A 19,701-nucleotide genomic window follows, 5' to 3' on the forward strand; every position below is an offset into this window, starting at 1 on the left:
AAAAGCATATATCTCTAAACCATTAAAAATCATTTTCCTAAAGATTTTCTTGGTTTGCTTAGGAAATAATTTGTAAATCTAGATGAGGATAAAAAGTAAAGCAGGATCAAATGAGTTTAATGGGCAAGTAAGTGTACTTGCCCAGTAAACATCTTGCTTAGAAATACAGAGAATATAGTCAACCCTGTTGAAATATCACTTTTGACTTAGTCATTTATGACAGCTTTTAAATAAGAAAAGGCATGTCTACTTTAGAATAATTGGAAATGGAAGAGAAGCTTCATCATGTGAATGTCCATATTACTGTAGATTAATAGCCCTTTAGGGAGGAGAATTTGTTGATAAGCTGGCAGTGTGATGTGCTAGAAAAAGAATGTGGTAGGAATCTGAAGACTTAGGCTCAAACCTATCCCTACTACTTTATTTGTTATGTGATCCTGAACAAGACATTTTACTTCCAGTTTCTTTACTTACCAGGTAAGTAAAATAATATCTATACTACTGCCTATTAATACAGTTTTATAAAATGTATGACATGTAAACTTATTATTAGGAGCTGACAGCTTTCTTACACTAGTCTGAATCAGGATCCTGCCTCCTTGAAATAAATAATAGATAAAAGCTATATGGCAAAGACTTTGCAGTTTCTTCTTGTGATCATCCTGTTTTGCCTCTTCCCATATAATTATATTGATCAAAACCACTTATGGCAATTGCATTAGACAGAAGTAAAACTACCCATCTACCAAGTTCTCCCAAAAGAACCCTAAAATTCTCAATAGAAGTTAAAGTAGTTCTCCTTAATCCTACTTTACTCATCCACCTTTGCCCTCATCTCTCTACTTGCTCTATTCTGCTTTTTTGCCCCCTCTGTTAAACATCCTTTCTCTTTCACTTCTTGAAGGGTATGGAGTCTTTTATTGAGTTTTAGGGCTGGGCTTCTCTATCTTTTAATTGTAATTACTCTCCATATTAGAACACCAAAGTATTTTAGAATGTGGTGATATTTTATAAATCATCAAGTAAATTCTATAGAACGTTAAAGCTGGAAGAGAGTCTAGTTCAAATCTTTCATTTTACGGAGGAGGAAAAAAACAAGCCATGGGAAATGAAATAACTCTAAATATACAAATACCTTCCATTAGTAATGATCCCTGCACAAAAGAATGACACAATAAGTGGCCAAATAGTGCTTTAGAGTAAGGTCAGAGATTTACCTTGCACTGGGGGGTGGAGATACAGAGCAGGTTAGCAGGGCATTCATGCCATTGGTGGTAGTAGAAAAGTAAAATACAGTGCCATATTTGAGAATTATTAGATGATTATGGTGTAAATTAAAAACAAATATACATACAAGCCCTTGTTATATTTGTATTTAACCCTGCCAGGTACTACTTACCACTATGGAAGAAGCTTGAGTTCAGATAAGTATTAAAAGCAATTTAGCATTTTACGGGCAGGCAGAATGATCCATTTTTGTTTGTTGAAGTCTTCCTTTTCAAAATTCAACTTCTTTGTACCTCTTCACTTTTCCCAGTGAAAATTATCTTTATTTTATATACCTTTGCTTGCATCTCTCTTTGTTAATTCTTACTCTCTCTCTATTCCTCCTGTATCACGATTATTTATGTAACTTTGTGCTGTCCCCTTCTTTCTTTTCCTCCCCAGAGCCACCTTCCTTAGACTGAGTTTGAGAACAAGGTCAGCTTGGTATGTTCTTTTTGTATCATCAGCACTCAGAACTTGGCCTTGAAGGAATAATAGGTGCTTACTGTTTGTTGAATGAATAAATTTGTTTTGTCTTGGGTCAGCATTTAATCCAAATTTTTCTACCACTTAGTTTTATAGTACTTTGTATTTGAGAATTCTGGAGTGATAGATTTTTATGAGTAAGGAGAAAACTATTTTTGAGTTGATGGTGACGTACGTGTGTGTGTGTGTGTGTGTGTGTGTGTGTGTGTGTAAGTAGAGAAAGAAAATGAAAACTTTAGATGTTATCTGAGGTGATTTTTAACCATTGAGAGAGAAATAATTCTGTCTAGGTCAAGTAAATACTACATTCATCTGTTTGTTTGTTTACTTTGCTATTTAGATCAATACAAATTGAGTTCATTTGCTTTCTTATAATAGGCATATGTTTAGAGTCTTGCCCTTCACAGCTACAGAATGGTACTTAAATAAGCAGTTCAAATCCCTAGACTTCTACTCTGTAAGTAGACTGAACTACAATACTTATATCAGCTAATCAATATGGCTGACAGCAGTTCAAGGGAGTAATCAATATTTGCTGGATTTAGTGCTCTTAGATTCTCGAGTTTGAATTCTCCATCTCCTTCCCTGGGAGAAACCAATTTTGCAGGATGCTGCTCTACTTAAGTCAGCAGTTGTAATTCCTGTTAGGATTTTTTCCTAGTGTTCCAGAAGACCTAAGAATAGAAGATAAAAACTACTGAGGTTTTTTTTTTCTTTAAACTTAACCAATTGTATTTTGTATGTGCTTCCTTCTATAAGAGCCACCTTTTTAGTAGTCAGAAATTCTACTGCGGAAATTAATTTAGGTTCAGAACGAGTGAATACAGTAGCATAAATTAACTTTTATAAAGAAAGAAGATATTTCTTTCCACTTTAACAAGGTACACTATACTTTTTTGAATTTTAATAAACATCTTTATTTAAAATTTTGAATTCCAAATTCTGTCTTTCTTTCCCTCCCTCCCTTCTCCCCTCTCTAAGGGGGTAAGCAGTCAGATACAGGTTATACATGTGCAATTATGTAAAACATTACCATATTAGTCCTTTTATATGAGAAAACATATAATATGCTTTATTTTTTTAAACTCTGGTTTAATTTTATTTCTTTATTTTAATTTTTCTCAATTACATGTAAAGATACTTTTTGAGTTCCAAATTTTTTCCCCACCCTCCCTTCCCTCACCCTTCCCAAGGCCAGTAAGCACTTTGATGTCGGTTAAACATTACAATCATGTAAAATATTTCCAGAACAAAAGGGGGGGGGGGAAGCAAGAACAAATAAACAAGAATGATAACAAAAGAGTAACAACAAAAGTAAAAATAGTATGCTTCCATCTGCATTCAGACTCCATAGTTCTTTTTCTGAATGTGGAGAGAATGTACAATATACTTTAAACAATTTTAAATCCTACAGTAAAGTTCTTGGTTTATTCTTAGCTTTGCTTTTCTTCCTTTAAAAATCAAATTGCTAAAATGGAATTATTGTGTTATAGAAAGCTATGGTCCAAGTAAATACTTGTGTACTTTGCTAGTTAAGTGTATACTAAAATGCCTCAAAGGCTAAAAAAGGAAGTTACAGCCGAAGTTGTAATAGCCTTTTAATATCTGCTCATTATTAAAGTAACTGTAAGAGTATATAGGTTATGCTGGGGAGGGATAGTAAGGGGGAGAACATACTTTCAATCCTAATGCAAGTTTGTAGTAAATTGCTACATTTTTTTTTCCTTGTGGAAACTCTAAAATGTTTGTGCAATCATTTAAAGCTTTATTGCAAGTGAGGCAATTAAAAGGGAAAAAATCCAATTACTTTCCATACAAAGCTTATACTTCTTACCCAATGAAAGATAGACTTTTGTTCAGTAAGCATGCAAGCTTTACAATCCTACTTAGTAAATTGAAATTACCTTAAATAGAAAGAAAATAAGAAAAATACTGCCTCAATAAATTGCTTTTATTGAAGCTAGTTTTACTAAATTAAAGTTCGCATTCAGGTTTATTAGTAGGGAAGGTAGAAACCTTTTGGAAATTGGGGTATTGTTTAAAAAAAAAACATTAAAATGAAGCTGCTGACCCCATATACATATGACCTAGATTCTGACATTCCACGTTCTTGGGATATGTATAATCCCTGTCTATTGGGGAAGGTACCTTTCACGAATGTGAAATCATTACAGCTTGTGGACTCATTAGGTATTGGTTGGTTCTCTTCCATTTTAGACCCAGATGGGTTGTTGAGCATACTGTTTCACTGTACAGATTAACTTCTCTTTCATGCAGGGTAGACCCAAGCAATAGTCTCTCATTCATAGCTGCCTAGTGTTTCCTCATGTCACATAGAGTATTCTAGAATTCCACTTACTCCCTTTTTTAAATTTTTAAAAGTACATCACAATTTAACTCAAAAATAGGGCCTAGTGTCCTAGGATTAGACCTCACACTGAAATAACCTGCTTACCAGAATCAATTTAAAAAGATCATTAACTGGAAAGCTTGTGGAATTGACTTTTATTAGTATGGTATATTGTATGAGGATTTTACTGTGTTTTTTTTTGGGGGGGGAGCTATTTTTCTAGTTTTCTACAGGTAGCATTTTCAAGTGTCTTAAGTTGGCTCTATCATTAAATATTATTTATATACAGCAAGAAAATGACTTCTTGATAGCCTATATATTTAGTTTGGTATGTAGCAAAGCACCTATTTTCTCAGGCAACCAAAGATTTATTCATGTTCGTTTGAGTAGGATTTATTTCTTCAGCTTTTCATAACAAATGTTCTTCAAAGTGAGGGAACATGTTTTTGAGTTTTGCTTGTAAGCTGAATCAGTGAGTCTGAGCACTATGTATTGAGCCTGTTAGTGGAGGATCTTAGCCATTTCTATATTGTCAGTTCTTTTTTCATTGTCTTGGTAACAGACATTGACAGGGATACAAAGATCTGCTTCAAAAGTAAGCACATACTATGATACTGTCAGCATATAAGCTTTGGATGATTGAAATCAGAATAACCTTAGTTCTGGATCAGAGTTAGTTGAGATAAATTAGCTTCACTTAAATTGGCAATGTGTAGAGGTTAAATGTATTAGTATGGAAGGAGAGGTCACATACACAAAAAGCACAATTCCCGTAATAATTCTCAGTTGGTCTCAGATGAAGCTTTTTAACAATTCCCTTACAAATAATTTTATCAATTTTTCTTTTGTACTAGTGAATCCAAAGACATTTACGTATTATGGTAGTTTTCAAATATGGCAGGTAACTAGAGACAGTGACCTTGAAGGTATGGATAGAGGAGAAGATGATTAATAGGCTAAATGGGAATATATAGGCATCAGTATATGGTTCAGAGATATTATCAGGCATTTTTGTAGAGAGTAGGTGTTTATATTCTTTCTGAATCAGCTTGTTTTCAGTTTTTACAACTGGGCATGTGTGGCAAACAATAATGTCTTGATAGATTAGATCTATTTTAGATATAGTAGTAGTAATACTAGTAATAATAATGATAGAATCTGGAACAAGCAAATAGTTGTAAGTTGGTCCTTTTCTTTCCTTGATTATTTCAACCTAACAGAAAATAAGTGGAATTCCTAATTTAGAAATGCTTTGTAAGGTGGCTAAAATTCTAGCTATACTGTCTAAAATATCTAATGAGTGGTCGCCAATAAATTATAAGCTTTAGCAAGAGTTTAGACTTTTTTTTTCCTTCTTTTTTTTTTTTTCAGGGCAATGAGGGTTAAGTGACTTGCCCAGGGTCACACAGCTAGTAAGCGTCAAGTGTCTGAGGCCGGATTTGAACTCAGGTACTCCTGAATCCAGGGCCGGTGCTTTACCACTGCACCATCTAGCTGCCCCCGAGAGTTTAGACTTTTAAGCATTTATTAAGGAGAATAAGAATTTGGTGAAGAGAGAGAAGGCCTAGATTCATCTATCTATCAAAGGGAGAGCCCCAGCCTTGCCCCCTCTTCCTCCCACCAGCCAGTGTCACTTCCTGACGCCAAAGAAAAGCCACGTCTTACCCTCAGGGACCTTCTCTTCATGGTGGGGCTTTCCTACAGTAAGTCTTTAGCAGGTGGCGTCATTCTAATCGTTACACTATGTAATTATGTAATATGTACTTGTAAGGCTGACTCTTACTCTTGATCTCAAAAAACAACTTGTATAGAATTGATAGTTATTTAATTGGGTGGGAAAATGGAATAGATTGCATTTTCTTCAGTTGTTATGGAAGTTTTTATCCCACATTTTCCTTGAGAACATCATACATTAGCTGCCATATACAGAAATGCTAGTCCTAAACTACTCCAGCCCAGAAGGCAGGACCGGGAAGGGAAAACTTAAGGTTTCCTTTTTCTTGTCTCTCTCTTCCTTCCAAAGTGAGAAAAGGAAAGAAAGAAAGTAGTAGACCAAGAAATACTGAAAGAACCTAAGGCATTCTGAAGTTGCTTTGTGTCTGAAAAATAATTTAGCTCTTCTAGGAGGGAAGACGAGCCAGACACATCCACTATAAACTTGTGAGAGCCCTGGAAAGGAAGGTTGTGTGGTAAGATGGAAAGAGCGCTGTCCAGCCAAAGGACTTAAAGAAATCCTGCCTTTGAGGATTTCCTACCTGGGTGACTAGGCCTGTTTTACTCATCTATAAAATGAGGGATTGAACTTGATGGCCTCTGAGGCCTTTTACAGCTCTAGATGTAGGATCCTAAAGAAGGAATGAAGGCATCATGTTTTCTGTAGAAGCAGAAATAACAATTAGTAGCACAAGCGTATAGCCTCCTCCTCCTCCCCTGCCTTCCCCAATGAAGAGTAGGGTTCAATTTCATAAGCTCTTATAAATCAACTCTGATCTTTCATTTTAGCTCTACTAACATAATTTTATTATCATTAGAAAATAAAACTTGAGTAAAATTAATTTTGTTTATATTCAATTGTATCTACAAATGGATTTTTTCTTTTTCTTTTCTTTTTTTTTTTTTTTTCGGTGAGGCAATTGGGGTTAAGTGACTTGCCCAGGGTCACACAGCTAGTAAGTGTTAAGTGTCTGAGGCTGGATTTGAATTTAGGTCCTCCTGAATCCAGGGCCAGTGCTCTATCCACTGCGCCACCTAGCTGCCCCTACAAATGGATTTTTTAAACTAACTATATACCCCAGTCCCCATCTCCTTCTTTCTAAACACGAATTCAGATAAACTAAAGGTTAAATCATGTTACTCAAAACATGATTTATATGACATTAAAAACCAAAATAACATTGTTAGCCTATAAGGCAGTTATTGATCTCAGTCAGTGTTGGTCTTACATAAAGAGATGTCAGATTTTATAAATTTACTTCCACACTTTATCTAGCATCTGTCTCCTCACTACTTACACAATTACGATCCTCATTACCTGGACTACTACAGTAGCTTTCTGGTTGTTTTTTCTCCCTCAAGTCTCTCCTCACTCCAATCCATCCTTCACAAAGACAACAAAAGATTATTCTTAAACATAGCTCTGACCCAGGATGCTATTGCCCTACTTAATAAAGTTCACTGGTTCCCTATTTCCTCTATGATAATATATAAGCTTTCTGTTTGGCTTTTACAGCCTTTTACAAGGTGGCTTCAATCTACTTTTCTAGACCCCTCATACATCACTTACACCATCCCAAGTTAAGGTCTTATTATCTCGTTTGAGTTATTGTTGTATTAACCTGGTCTTCCTGTCTCCCACCTCAGTCAGTCAACAAGCATGAATACTACATCTGCTCTTTGCCAGAAACTGTGCTAAAAAGTATAAAGGAGTCAGAATTTTCATGGTAGAGGCAACACGTGCATAATAGAGTGTTTTAGAAGTTTTAGTGCAGTTTTAAGACTTTTAAGAAGCTTAAAACTGCACTGAGACTTATGGGACACCCTGTATAACTAATATAAATATTTATAAATATTAAAATGGATGTGTTATACAATGTACACATATATTCAGAGTAGTTAAGTACAGGTAGTTTGGAAGGGTGGACACTACCAGTTACTGGAATCTCTTCTTAAAGTTCACCCATATTTCTGCCAACAGATCTTCCTAATATACTTGAAAGCTTTCAATCCACTCAAAAGCTTTCAGGCACCTAACCATTTTCTATTAAATTAGACACAAATTCCTTATCCTGGCATTAAGGCCTCTACAATGTGTATTACACCACTTTTCCAGCCTTATTTCACATTACTCCTCTTCATGTATGTTAAACTCTAGCCAAACTAGATTACTTGCTTTCTTCTCATCCTATCCTAATCTTTCTTCCTTTATGCATTTGTATATGCTTCTACTCCTAGGATTGGATTCCTCTTACATCTCATGATGTAGGAACCTCTTCAAGGTCAAATTCAGATGCTACCTGCTCCATAAAGCCTTCCCCCAAGCCTTCCAGGTAGAAGTGATCCCTTCATTTAAAAAACAGACAAAACCAAAAACATTTATTGTTATCTTTTGCTTTTACATCATTTATGTTTCCTAAGGTATGTTTATCTGCTCCCAGTGAATCATTCCTTTTTAACAAAGAATAAAATAGAAAAAAATGGCAGTTCAGTAAAGCTAACCAGCATATCAGAAAAGTCTGATATTACATGTCATGTCTTAAACTATTGTATATCTCTTTTCTCAGGTCAAGATTGGGCATCGTAATTTTGTGTCATTTAATTAAGATTGTTTGATGCTCTTCTTTGTTGCTGCTGGGACACCTAGGTAGCACAGATCTCAGTCTCTCGAGTCAGGGAGATGTGAGTTCAAATTCTCCTTGACCTATCCACATTTTTTCATCCAGCATGTTCTCTTACTATAATTTCTATGAAATTGCTTTCCTGGTTCTCCTTCTCTACTGGTTCCTTTTAAATCCCATTTGCTAATTCCTCATTTATTTTTTGTATACCTGAAAGCTCCATCCATGTTCTTTGCTTTGCTTGTTCTATCACTTCAATTCTGTAACAGGAATGTCTTTATGAAACCAATTTCTGTGTTTAAAAAAATAATAATAATACAGATTTATGACCATTTAAAATAATTCTTTACACCAAAGCTTTTTAAACATAACTGAATGTGGGGGTCGTGGGAAAGTTATGTATACTGATACTTATGTATATGATACTTGTATACCCAGAGTTGTGTAAAAATTTCTCAGATGAAAAGGGGTTGCAAGAGGAAAAAGTTTAAGAAGCCCTTCTTTACACTATATTTTGCAATGATTAGGGAATGTGCAATGAATAGACTACAGCTGAATAGTACACAACCATGTTTACAGCTCTTAATGTGAAATATGATCTGTTGCCCATTTTGGGGCCCTTATTCAGTTCTTTCTTTTACCTCTGTAGTTTTTAGTCTGGGCCTGTGATTTAAGTGGTATAGAGAATTCCTTCAAGTAATGCAGTGGATCTTTGAAAGTTCCTTTGGGAGTCTGAGAAATCACTGAAGAAGTCACCCCACCTGTAGTACATGTCAGAGGTGAAAAGCTTCCCCTGGCTCTCTGTCCACTGTGCCAAACCTCCTCTTTGTTCTGCATATTTTAATGTTTGGTACATAATTCACCCCATCAAAACATGGTATATGATGGTACTGTATTTCCAGGCTTAAAAAAAAATATTTAGACTCAATTCGCTTTTGGAGGATTGAGTTAAAACACTACATCCACATTTTAAGGCTCCATTCTTCTGTAGAAGGGGTCATTAATTACCTTAGAGATATTCACTGTCCAATAGGACATTTCCTTTGACTGGAGAATTAGACTTGACTTAGTCACTGTTACATTTCAACTTTCATAAACCTTTATTAAGAATCCGATTAATGCAGAACCCTTTGCTCAGCCTAAGGGTAAGAGAAATACAAAGATTAAATATGTTCATATAGAGCTCACATTTTTGTCCTCCTTTGAGGTGTAGTAAATAGAGTGCTGAATTTAGAGTCACAAAAGCCTGAATTCAGATCTTGCCTCTGACACTCACTATTTATGTGACTCTGAGGAAATCATTTTACCTTTCTGAGCTTCAGTTTTCCTATCTTTAAAATGAAGGTGATTAATATTTCTTGTAACTATCTCATGGATTTGTTGTACAGCTGAGATAATGTGCTTAAGGTGTGCTGAAAACTTTAAAGCATAATGTGAAGACTAGTTGCTATCTGTTTATTTAATCCATTCCACTCCACCCCATCTATGCTATTTTGGCCTCATTGTGGCACCTTTGCCAAAGCAAGTATAACTGCAGTTATCATTATAATCCTTTATTGCTTTATGCTTTGAACTGATGTCATTAAGTATCAGTTAAAGGGTTCCTATCTTTTATATGAAAATTGAACTCCCTTTACAAAAGTTGGCACTCTCACATAGAGTGTGGATGAACCTCCTTGGTGTCTATTCTAGGTTTCATTCATTCTTATTCTATAGAAATGCATTGGCCTTTTCCCCACAGGCTATGGTTTTTTCTCTATTTATCTGTAATAGCCTAAGTCGTTTGAAACTGCCTGTGTAGTTTTTAGCTTCCAACAATAATGACATTAAGAGTCATCTCACTGAAAAGGAAAGCTTCAAGCAACAGGCTGCCTAATACCTGTGTTCAGGTTTTACCTTTTACAGTTCATGTATAGGGATTTGCTTGTTAATTCTACTCCCCCCTTTGACTATACTTTTCTCCTTAGCCACTCTCCAGCTTTGGTATAATAATTAATAAACTGGCAGCATATATTGGCCCAGTGAGTGTTTGAACAATGTGTTCTGTGGTTCTCAGTGGTCTTTGCCTTCAGACAGGGTGGTGTAGCTCGTTAATATATTTTATATCTCATTTGTGTGTGTGTGTGTGTGTGAGATTGTGATACTTAAAACCAAAACTACCAAAAAATTTCCCCATAAAAACAAGCAAAATGTAGCATGGCAAAGTGGAAAAAACACTAGACTGAAAGGGAGGAACTGGATTTTAGTTTCAACTCTTACAAAAATGTGATCTTGAGTCACTTCTCAGGGTCTCAGTTTCCTCATCTGTAAATTAAGAAGGGTAGACTAGATTATTTCCAAGGTCTTGGTTGAAAATCCTCTGATATTAGAGTTTAGTTTTAAAGGAATGTTGAATACAGAATATTTAACAGTTTGAGGTAATTAGTCTAATGTTAAGTTTTTTATTTACAAAAATTATTCTAAATTTCAAATAAGTTCTGTAGAATTTAGAGTTGTATAATTTTCCATTTTATAACATATATGAATGCCATTAGCTAAATCAGTTCACAAAAGATAGCTAATACTGCAAAATTTAAAAGTTTTACTGATATACCGTTTATTTAAGATGGCAGAGAATTGGGAGAAAATGTCGGGGCTGGAAACTAAATGATTTTTTATTCAATTATAGTCTGTGAGTAGCATTATGAATTAGAAGCAGATTGGTTGGTGAAGCTTCTACTAATAAAGGTTTTAATAATTTGAATGAGACATCTGCTCAGTATGAATCTAAGGAAATTACATTTTATAGAATTACTCTAAGTAGGCCTATGTTCTTGTTATAAAAATTTGTTTAATAAATTATAGATGTCCTAATTTTATCTACTCATAGTTGACTGCATTCTCCATTTGTTAGAAGACGAATTCCACACACACTGCTTTTTAAAAGAAGAAAAATTTCAAGCCAGAGGGTTTTGTGAATATTATCTGCAATTCCTAACTTTGAGTTTCAAGTTAAGTGAATGTGAATAGAGAGGAGGAAGCAGGTCCAATGGGTTAATGGACTGCAGATGTATCCTGCTGGTCCAAGAAACTCCCTCCAGCATTCTTTTAGTAATTTTCTCTATGACCTTAGTATAGGAAAGAGGATTTCTGTATGTAACTCTTGATAAGGAAAACATTTCATAAAGTATAACCATATCATATTTTAAGAGTTTTTAAGATGTGCCTTTGCCACTAGGGAATATTTGGTAAACTTGTTTTTTACTTAGAGATTTAAGTCTTGTAAAATGCAGTCAACTTTTAATTTATTTAGTACCTGTCATAGAGGCAAAATTTCTTCCATCAGCATTTGGTTTAAACACCAAATTCCATACAGAAACACAATTTATTAATGTTCTCTTATTGTGGGTATTAACTACAATTGGTGATAGGTATAGTGCACATATGGGTAAAAGAAATGGTAGCTTTATAATATAGAAGCCAGAAGAGACAAACATGCTGGACAAATTCCTGTGCTTCACAGAATCTCAGAAATGGAAGATATGTCAGAATCTACTCCAACCTATGCCTGAACTGTCAACAGAAGTGGTCATCCCTCCTCTACCTAAAAAGTTTGAGTGGTTGGGAACCCACTATTTCCTTTTGTACTTCTCCAAAATCTGTTTTTCTCTAGCTTTATTTCCATTCTTGCCCTGTGAGTCTAGGGAGACCAAATTTATTCTCCTCCACATGAACTTTTCATATACTTGAACAGAACTACCAAGGTTCCTTTCCCCACTCCAACCCTTCTCTTTAATGTCCAAACCTTCCCGTATTCTTCATTTATTCCTTCTGTGATGTGATCTCTATTCTACTCACTATTCTAGTCATCCTCCTGTGAGTTTGTTCCAGTTTATCAGTGTCTTTTAAAAATTGGTGCCCGGAATTTAAAGTGTTATTCCAGATTCCTATCAGGGCAAAGTACAGTGGGATGGATACTCATCTCCTTCATGCTACATACTATGACATTTTTTAATGGACTAGTGATTTTATCGAGTAGTACTGGTATATATGAGTATAGGTCATGTCCAACTATGCTTTTTCATTTTGTGAATTCTCCATTTTCTCCCCAAAATTAGCCAGTGCACTGGTGGGGTTTTTATTTTTTGGTTATGTTTTGTTCTGTTTTTGTGGTCTTTTAACATTTCACAGGAATCTCTCTCACTATTAATATATGATTAACTCACAAAGCATATATTTCTGTGATGAGATCTTCTATATAATTTCTTGCACTTAATTCTTTGTTGACAATATGCTCTAGCCAGTTAATAAGCGCTTATTAAGTGCTTAATATGTGACAGCTGCTGTATTAATATTTGGGAAATACAAAAGAAAGGCAAAAATTTGTCCTTTTCCTTTTCAGAAACTCGCCTTCTAATGGGAGAGACAACAAGAAAACAACTATGTACCAATAAGATATGCACAAGATAAACTGGATGTAATCTATAGGGGGAAAGAACCAACAGTGGTGGTAGGGGAATGGGGCCGACTTAAAAAGGCTTCTTACAGAAAGTGTGATTTGAGCTGAGTTTTGAAGGAAGCCAGGAAGTAATAGTAAGGAGGGGCAGAATTCTAAGCATGGGGATGAACCACTGGAAAAGGCACAGAGTTCGGAAATGAAGGATCATTTATGAAGAACAATGAGAAGGCCAGTGTTGCTGAAGCAGAGGGTGTTTGGAATTGAGTAAAATGTTTTGTTTTGTTTTTTTAAAAAACAACCAAACCCTAGATAGCTTTGATGTTACATTTGATCTTGGAAGTAATAGGGAGCAACTGGAGTTTATTGAGTAAGGAGGTATACGTAGGGGATTTTTTTTATCAGTGAGTACCTTGGGAATCATTGAAAAGACAGCATAATTTCCCCAATATAGTCAGCTTTCTTTTTCTGGTTCTGTTATTTAAAATACATGCATACATGCATGCATGCATATTTGTATGTGTATATATGTATATATAATATTTTTGTTAAATATTTCCCAATTAAATTTAAATTTTTTGTTTACTGCCTTTGTCACCCAGCATATTAGTTGTTCCTCATTTTTTGTCATCTGCAAATTTGATAAATATGCTGTTTATGCCTTCATAATTGATAAAGATACTGAATAACCATGGGCCAAGAACAGAATTCTGGGGCACTTCACTCTACACCTCTCTATAGGACCCAGTTATTCAATTGGTTCTGAATCTACGTCCTTAAGTATCCCATATCTACAGTATTCTACTCATCTACTCATCTAGAAGCCTTGTCAAAAAGGGAAATTAGGGTTTGTCTGGCATGATCTTTTATTGATGAAGCTAGAATGGTTATTATCACTTGTATTTCTAAATGCTCACAAGTCATCATTTTAATAATTCATTCTTGTACTTTGTATCTCCTCCTACCCTAAAATTGTTGATCTCCTAAAAGGAAGCTAGATTGACTTCTTTGTTCCTGCTGTTGACTGAAACTATAACCTCCTATTCTCTTCTCTCTACATAAGAATCTTGATTTGTGATTGATCATTTAGATATTGTTTTATAAACCAAAAATCACAGTGTGAAATAGATCATAAGTCAGAGAGATCTCATGAATGGTAAACTTACCATCTGTTACCATCACATTTTTTATCTCACTGACATTGGGCCTAGGCAAAATGCTGCTGGATTCCTTTTTGGTGTCTTCCATGGTTTTAGCTTCTATTACTGTCTGACTACTGGAATTTTCCCAAAGCCCTGAATCTTTGGCCGCTCGTCACCTGCCATCATCTGTAGTCTTTCAAAAACAAAATAACCATTGGCTTTGGAGCATGGCAGTGAGAGGCAGGAATCAGCAAAGGCAAAGAGGCAGTCAAAGGGCAAAGGATATTTCAAAGTTGGGTCTCCATGTGGGGCCTTTGCCACACACACACACACACACACACACACACACACACACACACACACACACACACACACATTTCATGGTATAGTTGGTTGTATTGGGCTATACCATCTCACAAACCCACAGCAGGAATGAAAAGTCCTGAAAGTACAATTTAACTCATTATTTTTAAACATTATGACATTTATTGCTTTAAATGACATTACTTTTCCTCAAATCCCTGTTTTATAAGTTATGTGGATGCTCCCAACCAGTACAGACCACAATTTATCCATGTCTTCTCATTCTGTACAATTTTTGTCCATGTCATCCCGTAAGTGCTCTATAGAGGATCTATATTTTAATAGTTCATCGGCACCAGTGCAATATTTGGACTGCCCATCTTTTTTCCTTCCCTCTTGCTGTATGACCAGTCCATCTCCTATTCTGATCATACATTTCTTTGATTATATTAACTTTTTGCATACAAGTTAATGTGCTGTAGCTTACTTATGCCTCCTGTAATTTTTTTTTCAATGCTCTTTGGATTCTTTGGAGATTTTGATGTTCCATGGCATACAGACAATCATGTAGTTAGTTTCCCCTGGACAATATTGGATTTTAAAAGATGGATTTTTGAGTCAGAAAGCAAGCCATGAAATATGATTCTTATACCTATCATTTATCTTAGTTTTGAAAACATAATTCCAACAACTAAAAGTTGCTTCAGTCCACTTTAGAGAGGATTACTTTTAAGAAGTGATAGACTAGAATGCTTTCCTCTCTTAAAAACCATGAAATGTTTAAGAGCCTTGAAACTGAATCTTCAAACCTTTAACTTTGAATTGCACTTCATTTTTGCAATATTTTTTTAAAAGGATTTTGTTGTTCTTTTGATTTTTTATTGATAGTTTATAGTAGAATCTTTTATAATACTGAAGTTATGGGACAGGACCACTTGTAAAGGTAGCATCTTTTATTACTGTGGTCTCAGTGTTTTAAGAGACCTTGTTTTACATGAAATGGACCCCAAATGGTAGAGAGTACTACATGTGGAGTCAGAGATAGGACCTGGATTCAAATCTCAGTCCTTCTGTTTTCTCCCAGTGTGACATGGAGCTAACCTCTTAACCTCTCCTAGCCTTATTTTTTTCACAATATTTTTTTTAATCATAAAGGATTTGGTCTTTAATGTCTCTTCAAACCCTAGATCCATAATAGTAAATATCAGTGAGACAGACCTGCTTGTCATTGACTTAAAAAAAGGACACATTTAAAAATATGCATGATTGAAAAATGGATCAGTGCATTTAAAAGATATAATTAATTTTTAAAAATCAAGTATTTATGGTTTGTGTTAGGAATTTAGGAAAATTCAGTCATCTTCCAATTTAAGTAGTTATATGTGTTGGTATATTTCTTCGAGGTAAGTGGCCTAATCTAGAGATGAATCTACTCAACACTTTTCATTAAAGTACTTTTAAAGTAATGAGATTAATTTCTGACTTTCACATTGGTAAGCAAAGCAGAGTATTATTTAAATTCAACCTGTGTAATTCTGACTAATATATGCAAGGAAGTGCTTAATTTCTTTAAAAAGGGTTATAGGGTTGCATTTCAAGTTAATCCTACCCTGCATTAATGTGTAATGAAATACTGCTTCTCCATGATTTTAGGAAACAAAAGAATCAAGGGAAGAAATTGAATGAGTCTTTTAAAATGGAAATTCTTTTTGCTTTAATTTGAAGAAGGGCCTAGATGATATTAATCGAGAATCACTATGCTCTTCCATTGGAATATGACATCAGGACTACACCTTGTTTGACCTTCTGAGCCCCAGGACAAACAGTATGGTTCCTAAGAGTCAGTCTTGAAGTTTTTGTGCACAGATACTTTAATGTATAAACACTCAACTAAAAATACTTAGTACCTAATAATTAGTTAATCAGCAGGGATTTATTAAGCACTTAATATGTGTCAGGTACTGTGCCAGCTGCTGTGGATATATAGGTAAAAAGTGAAGTCAGTCCTTGTCTTTGAAGAGCTTTCATTCTTTCCAGATAGAAATTTAGTGCGGCTTGGGAAAGTAAAGCACCAGCAGTTAGGGATATTAGGAGAAGCTTTTTGAACTGAATGTTGAAGGAAGTAGAAAGAAGTAACAGATTCTATGAGACTGAGGGAAGGAAGGAGTGTGTTGCAGGCAAGTTGGCCTTTCTTACTCTTCCTCCCACAGAAGACTCCAGATCCAATCTCTTGCACTGGTTTTCCCCAGTCCTAAGCATCTTTTTTTCCCCCTCCCCTTAAAGATGACACTATACTCTAGAATCAGAATCCTTTCCTCTCTACCATTTCTCTTCTCCCCCTAAAAATAGGAAAAGGAGGGCGGCTAGGTGGTACAGTGAATAGAGCACCGGCCTTGGAGTCAGGAGTACCTGAGTTCAAATCCGGCCTCAGACACTTAACACTTACTAGCTGTGTGACCCTGGGCAAGTCACTTAACCCCAATTGCCTCGCTTAAAAAAAAATAGGAAAAGGATCTGAAAACCAGTCATTTACACTTATGGATTGATTGGTATGAACTGAAGAAAGTATATTTTGAGTCTTTTGGTTTTGTTTGTAAAATTCTCCCTTTGTCAAAGAAATTTCAGGCATTAACAAGTTGGAAAGTTTAAAAAAATTTTTTTAGGCAGGTCTGTCTTCTCCTTCCCGACTAAGTATTCCTGTGCCCCTCTAGGAGATGAAATAAGGAAGCAGCTTTTGTCTGGGGAAAGTGTACTCAAACAGAAGCTAGAGACATGGGTCTTTAGCTTCTTGTTCAACCACTAACTATCCTACTAGCCTTTGGGACCTCAGCTGGATAAATCACTTGTCTTCTCTCTGCATTCTTTTTTTCATTTGAAAAATGAAGTAGTTGAATTCGATAATCTTTAGGATCTCTTCTTAGGTTAATTTGAATATCCAGTTTTCCTTAAGTAATTTTAAAATAGATTTAAGTAAGTCATTTAAAATAACAGGGATCATTTTTAAAATCCCTATCAGTTTGAATCATCGTTTCAAAGAAACTGCATATGTGGTGATTTGGAGTAATATTTTCTTCAGATTATTTCACCGTACTTTTTAAATCAAACAGATAAGTAGGGTGTACAAACCCACATGTTGGAGTGTAATAGGAAATGGCATAAGACAAAAGTCTAAAAATTGGTTGACTTCACAGTTTGATGTTCTTTACCTAGCGTTATTACAAAATTAGTAGGTGTGGTCTCACAGTAATTAGCTAAAACTTTTCTGAGGAGAAGAGGAGGTGTAGAAAATAAAGAATAGATTTGGTACACAAATTAAAGATCAGTCTACTTAACTGAAATATCTTAGAAAATTTGATTAAAGCACACAATAATCCATTAACAAAGGAGGTCAGAGGATTATATGAAGATCTGTCTGACAAATTTTTTTATCATTAAGTCCTCTCAGTTGTGTCTGACTTTTCTGGATCCCATTTGGGGTTTTATTGGCAGTGATACTGGAGTAGTTTACCATTTCCTTCTCCAGCTCATTTTATAAATGAGGAACTGAGGCAAACAGGGTTAAGTGATTTGCCTAGGGTCACACAGCTAAGAAGTATCTGAGGTCGGATTTGAACTCAGGTCCTCCTGACTCTCAGGCTCATGGCATACACTATTTACTACGCCACCTAGCTGCCCTCCGACCAACTTACTTTCCCTCCTATAAAAGCGTGGTAAGGTTTGTAACTCAGGAGGAAGCAGGAGACTTGGTATTTTGGTCACATTTGTTACATTCTCTGGAAGGCAGACATCTAGACCACAGTCTGGTGCATGTGATCTAACAACCAGCTAAAGTGGCATTCCCCAAGGAAAAGGATTGCCATAGAATCAGTTTAGGGCTGATCCCCAAGTGGCATGGGATATTATTTAATGTTTTTATCAGAGATAAGACTGAATGAACAGCATGCTCGTGAAGACAAAAAGGTGGGTTAACTTTGGAAAATCAAGGTAAAATGCTAAAAAGTGATTGCAATTAGTGTAGGAAATTGATCTAACAGGAAAAGAAAAAAATACACTTAAAACTTAAATTCACAAATTGGAATCACTATTAACAAGTTTAATAAACAAAAAGGGTTTATTCACTGCTTTGTGCCATAATTTTTATGGGTTATATTGTGAAGTTCTGATATAATTTTGTTTTGTGGTACTAACAATAACTAGTATTTATGCTTCATTATTTGCAAAGCATTTTATAAATATTATCTACTTTATTCTCACAATCACCCTTTGAAGTAGATGCTATTGGTTTACAGATTAGGAATCTGAGGCACAGAGAGGTCAGTAATCCAGGGTCATGTGCCCAGTATGTATCTGAGGCCAGATTTGAATTTAGGTCTTACTGAAGTTCAGGTCCAATGCTCTAGCCACTGTTCCACCAAGCTGCCTCTGTGGTAATATATCTAACAATTACTTTTAAGTGGCCAAACTCATGTTAAAAAAATTAATGGTGATTGTTACAAGCTTATATTATCTAAGAATCATCCACAAACCTTATTATTTACTTTTTAAAGCCCCAGAAGAAAGAAGAACCGAGTCTGGAATTAAAAAAAAGCACCAGCCCGAAAAAGGCAGCAGAACCCACCATTGATCTTTTAGGACTTGGTAAGTAATAAATAATAAAACCCTTAATTTTTGTTATGAAACTATTGAAAGATACCTTCATTTGAAATGAAGATAATGGCTTTATCTTCAATATGCCAACAGATACCATGAACTGAATTTGAAAATGCTATGATTAAGTCTACTGAGTTCTCCCACTATAAAGGAAATCTTTAATAAGAGGGCTGGTGTCTGTCAGCACTGTCTGCACTGAAATACAAGTAATGAGCTCCTTAGGGAAAGGAGAGATATCAAAGTAATCTTCAAAGGCTTGGTAGACTATGACATTTCAACATTTAAAATACAAAAGTGGGGTTTGGGGTGTGTGTGCTTCCTTTTTTTAAAAAAAAAAATAACAGTATGCTATGGTGGGCTTATTGTATAATGTGTTGATGTAAAAGAAAAAGTAATTTTAGTTGGCTAAAGCCATCTTCCATATTTCATGCATAGTCATCTATGTGGTATCTAAATTTATTTTATGTATCAACTGAAATTGAGAATTGTTCATTTTTGTCTAATGCCCCTTTTTTTGTGGGCTAGCCGATAACAATGGACTTTGTCTTAAAAGTAAATAAGCTTTGATTCTTATACGATGTTTATCTACAAATATTGTCAGTTCTTTTTTATATTCCTCCTCAAAGGATTTTCAAAGCAAACCATCATTTTCAGCACTATCTGTGCTTTGTAGCAGTAATGAATTTTTCTTTCTGTTTGGGAAAAACTGAAGGATAAAAGTAAGGCTTGGAAGGA

The 19,701-nt window shown here is 35.2% G+C and overlaps 2 protein-coding genes across 3 annotated transcripts in view; one reads left to right on the forward strand and one right to left on the reverse strand.

Moving 5' to 3' along the window:
- SMAP1 (small ArfGAP 1) overlaps window positions 1-19,701 on the forward strand; it is a 221,375-nt gene that overhangs the window by 172,823 nt on the left and 28,851 nt on the right. For both annotated transcript variants that reach the window (XM_044001349.1, XM_044001350.1), the window contains one exon: window positions 18,864-18,954. In XM_044001349.1, the coding sequence (XP_043857284.1) occupies window positions 18,864-18,954 (91 nt within the window). The remainder of the gene's footprint in view (window positions 1-18,863; window positions 18,955-19,701) is intronic.
- B3GAT2 (beta-1,3-glucuronyltransferase 2) overlaps window positions 2,387-19,701 on the reverse strand; it is a 133,081-nt gene continuing 115,766 nt past the window's right edge. Inside the window, exon 6 of the transcript XR_006356304.1 lies at window positions 2,387-2,426. The gene's annotated coding sequence lies outside the window, so the exon portion shown is untranslated. The remainder of the gene's footprint in view (window positions 2,427-19,701) is intronic.

The sequence above is a fragment of the Dromiciops gliroides genome, chromosome 4 (genome assembly GCF_019393635.1).
Source record: "Dromiciops gliroides isolate mDroGli1 chromosome 4, mDroGli1.pri, whole genome shotgun sequence".
NCBI lineage: Eukaryota > Metazoa > Chordata > Mammalia > Microbiotheria > Microbiotheriidae > Dromiciops > Dromiciops gliroides.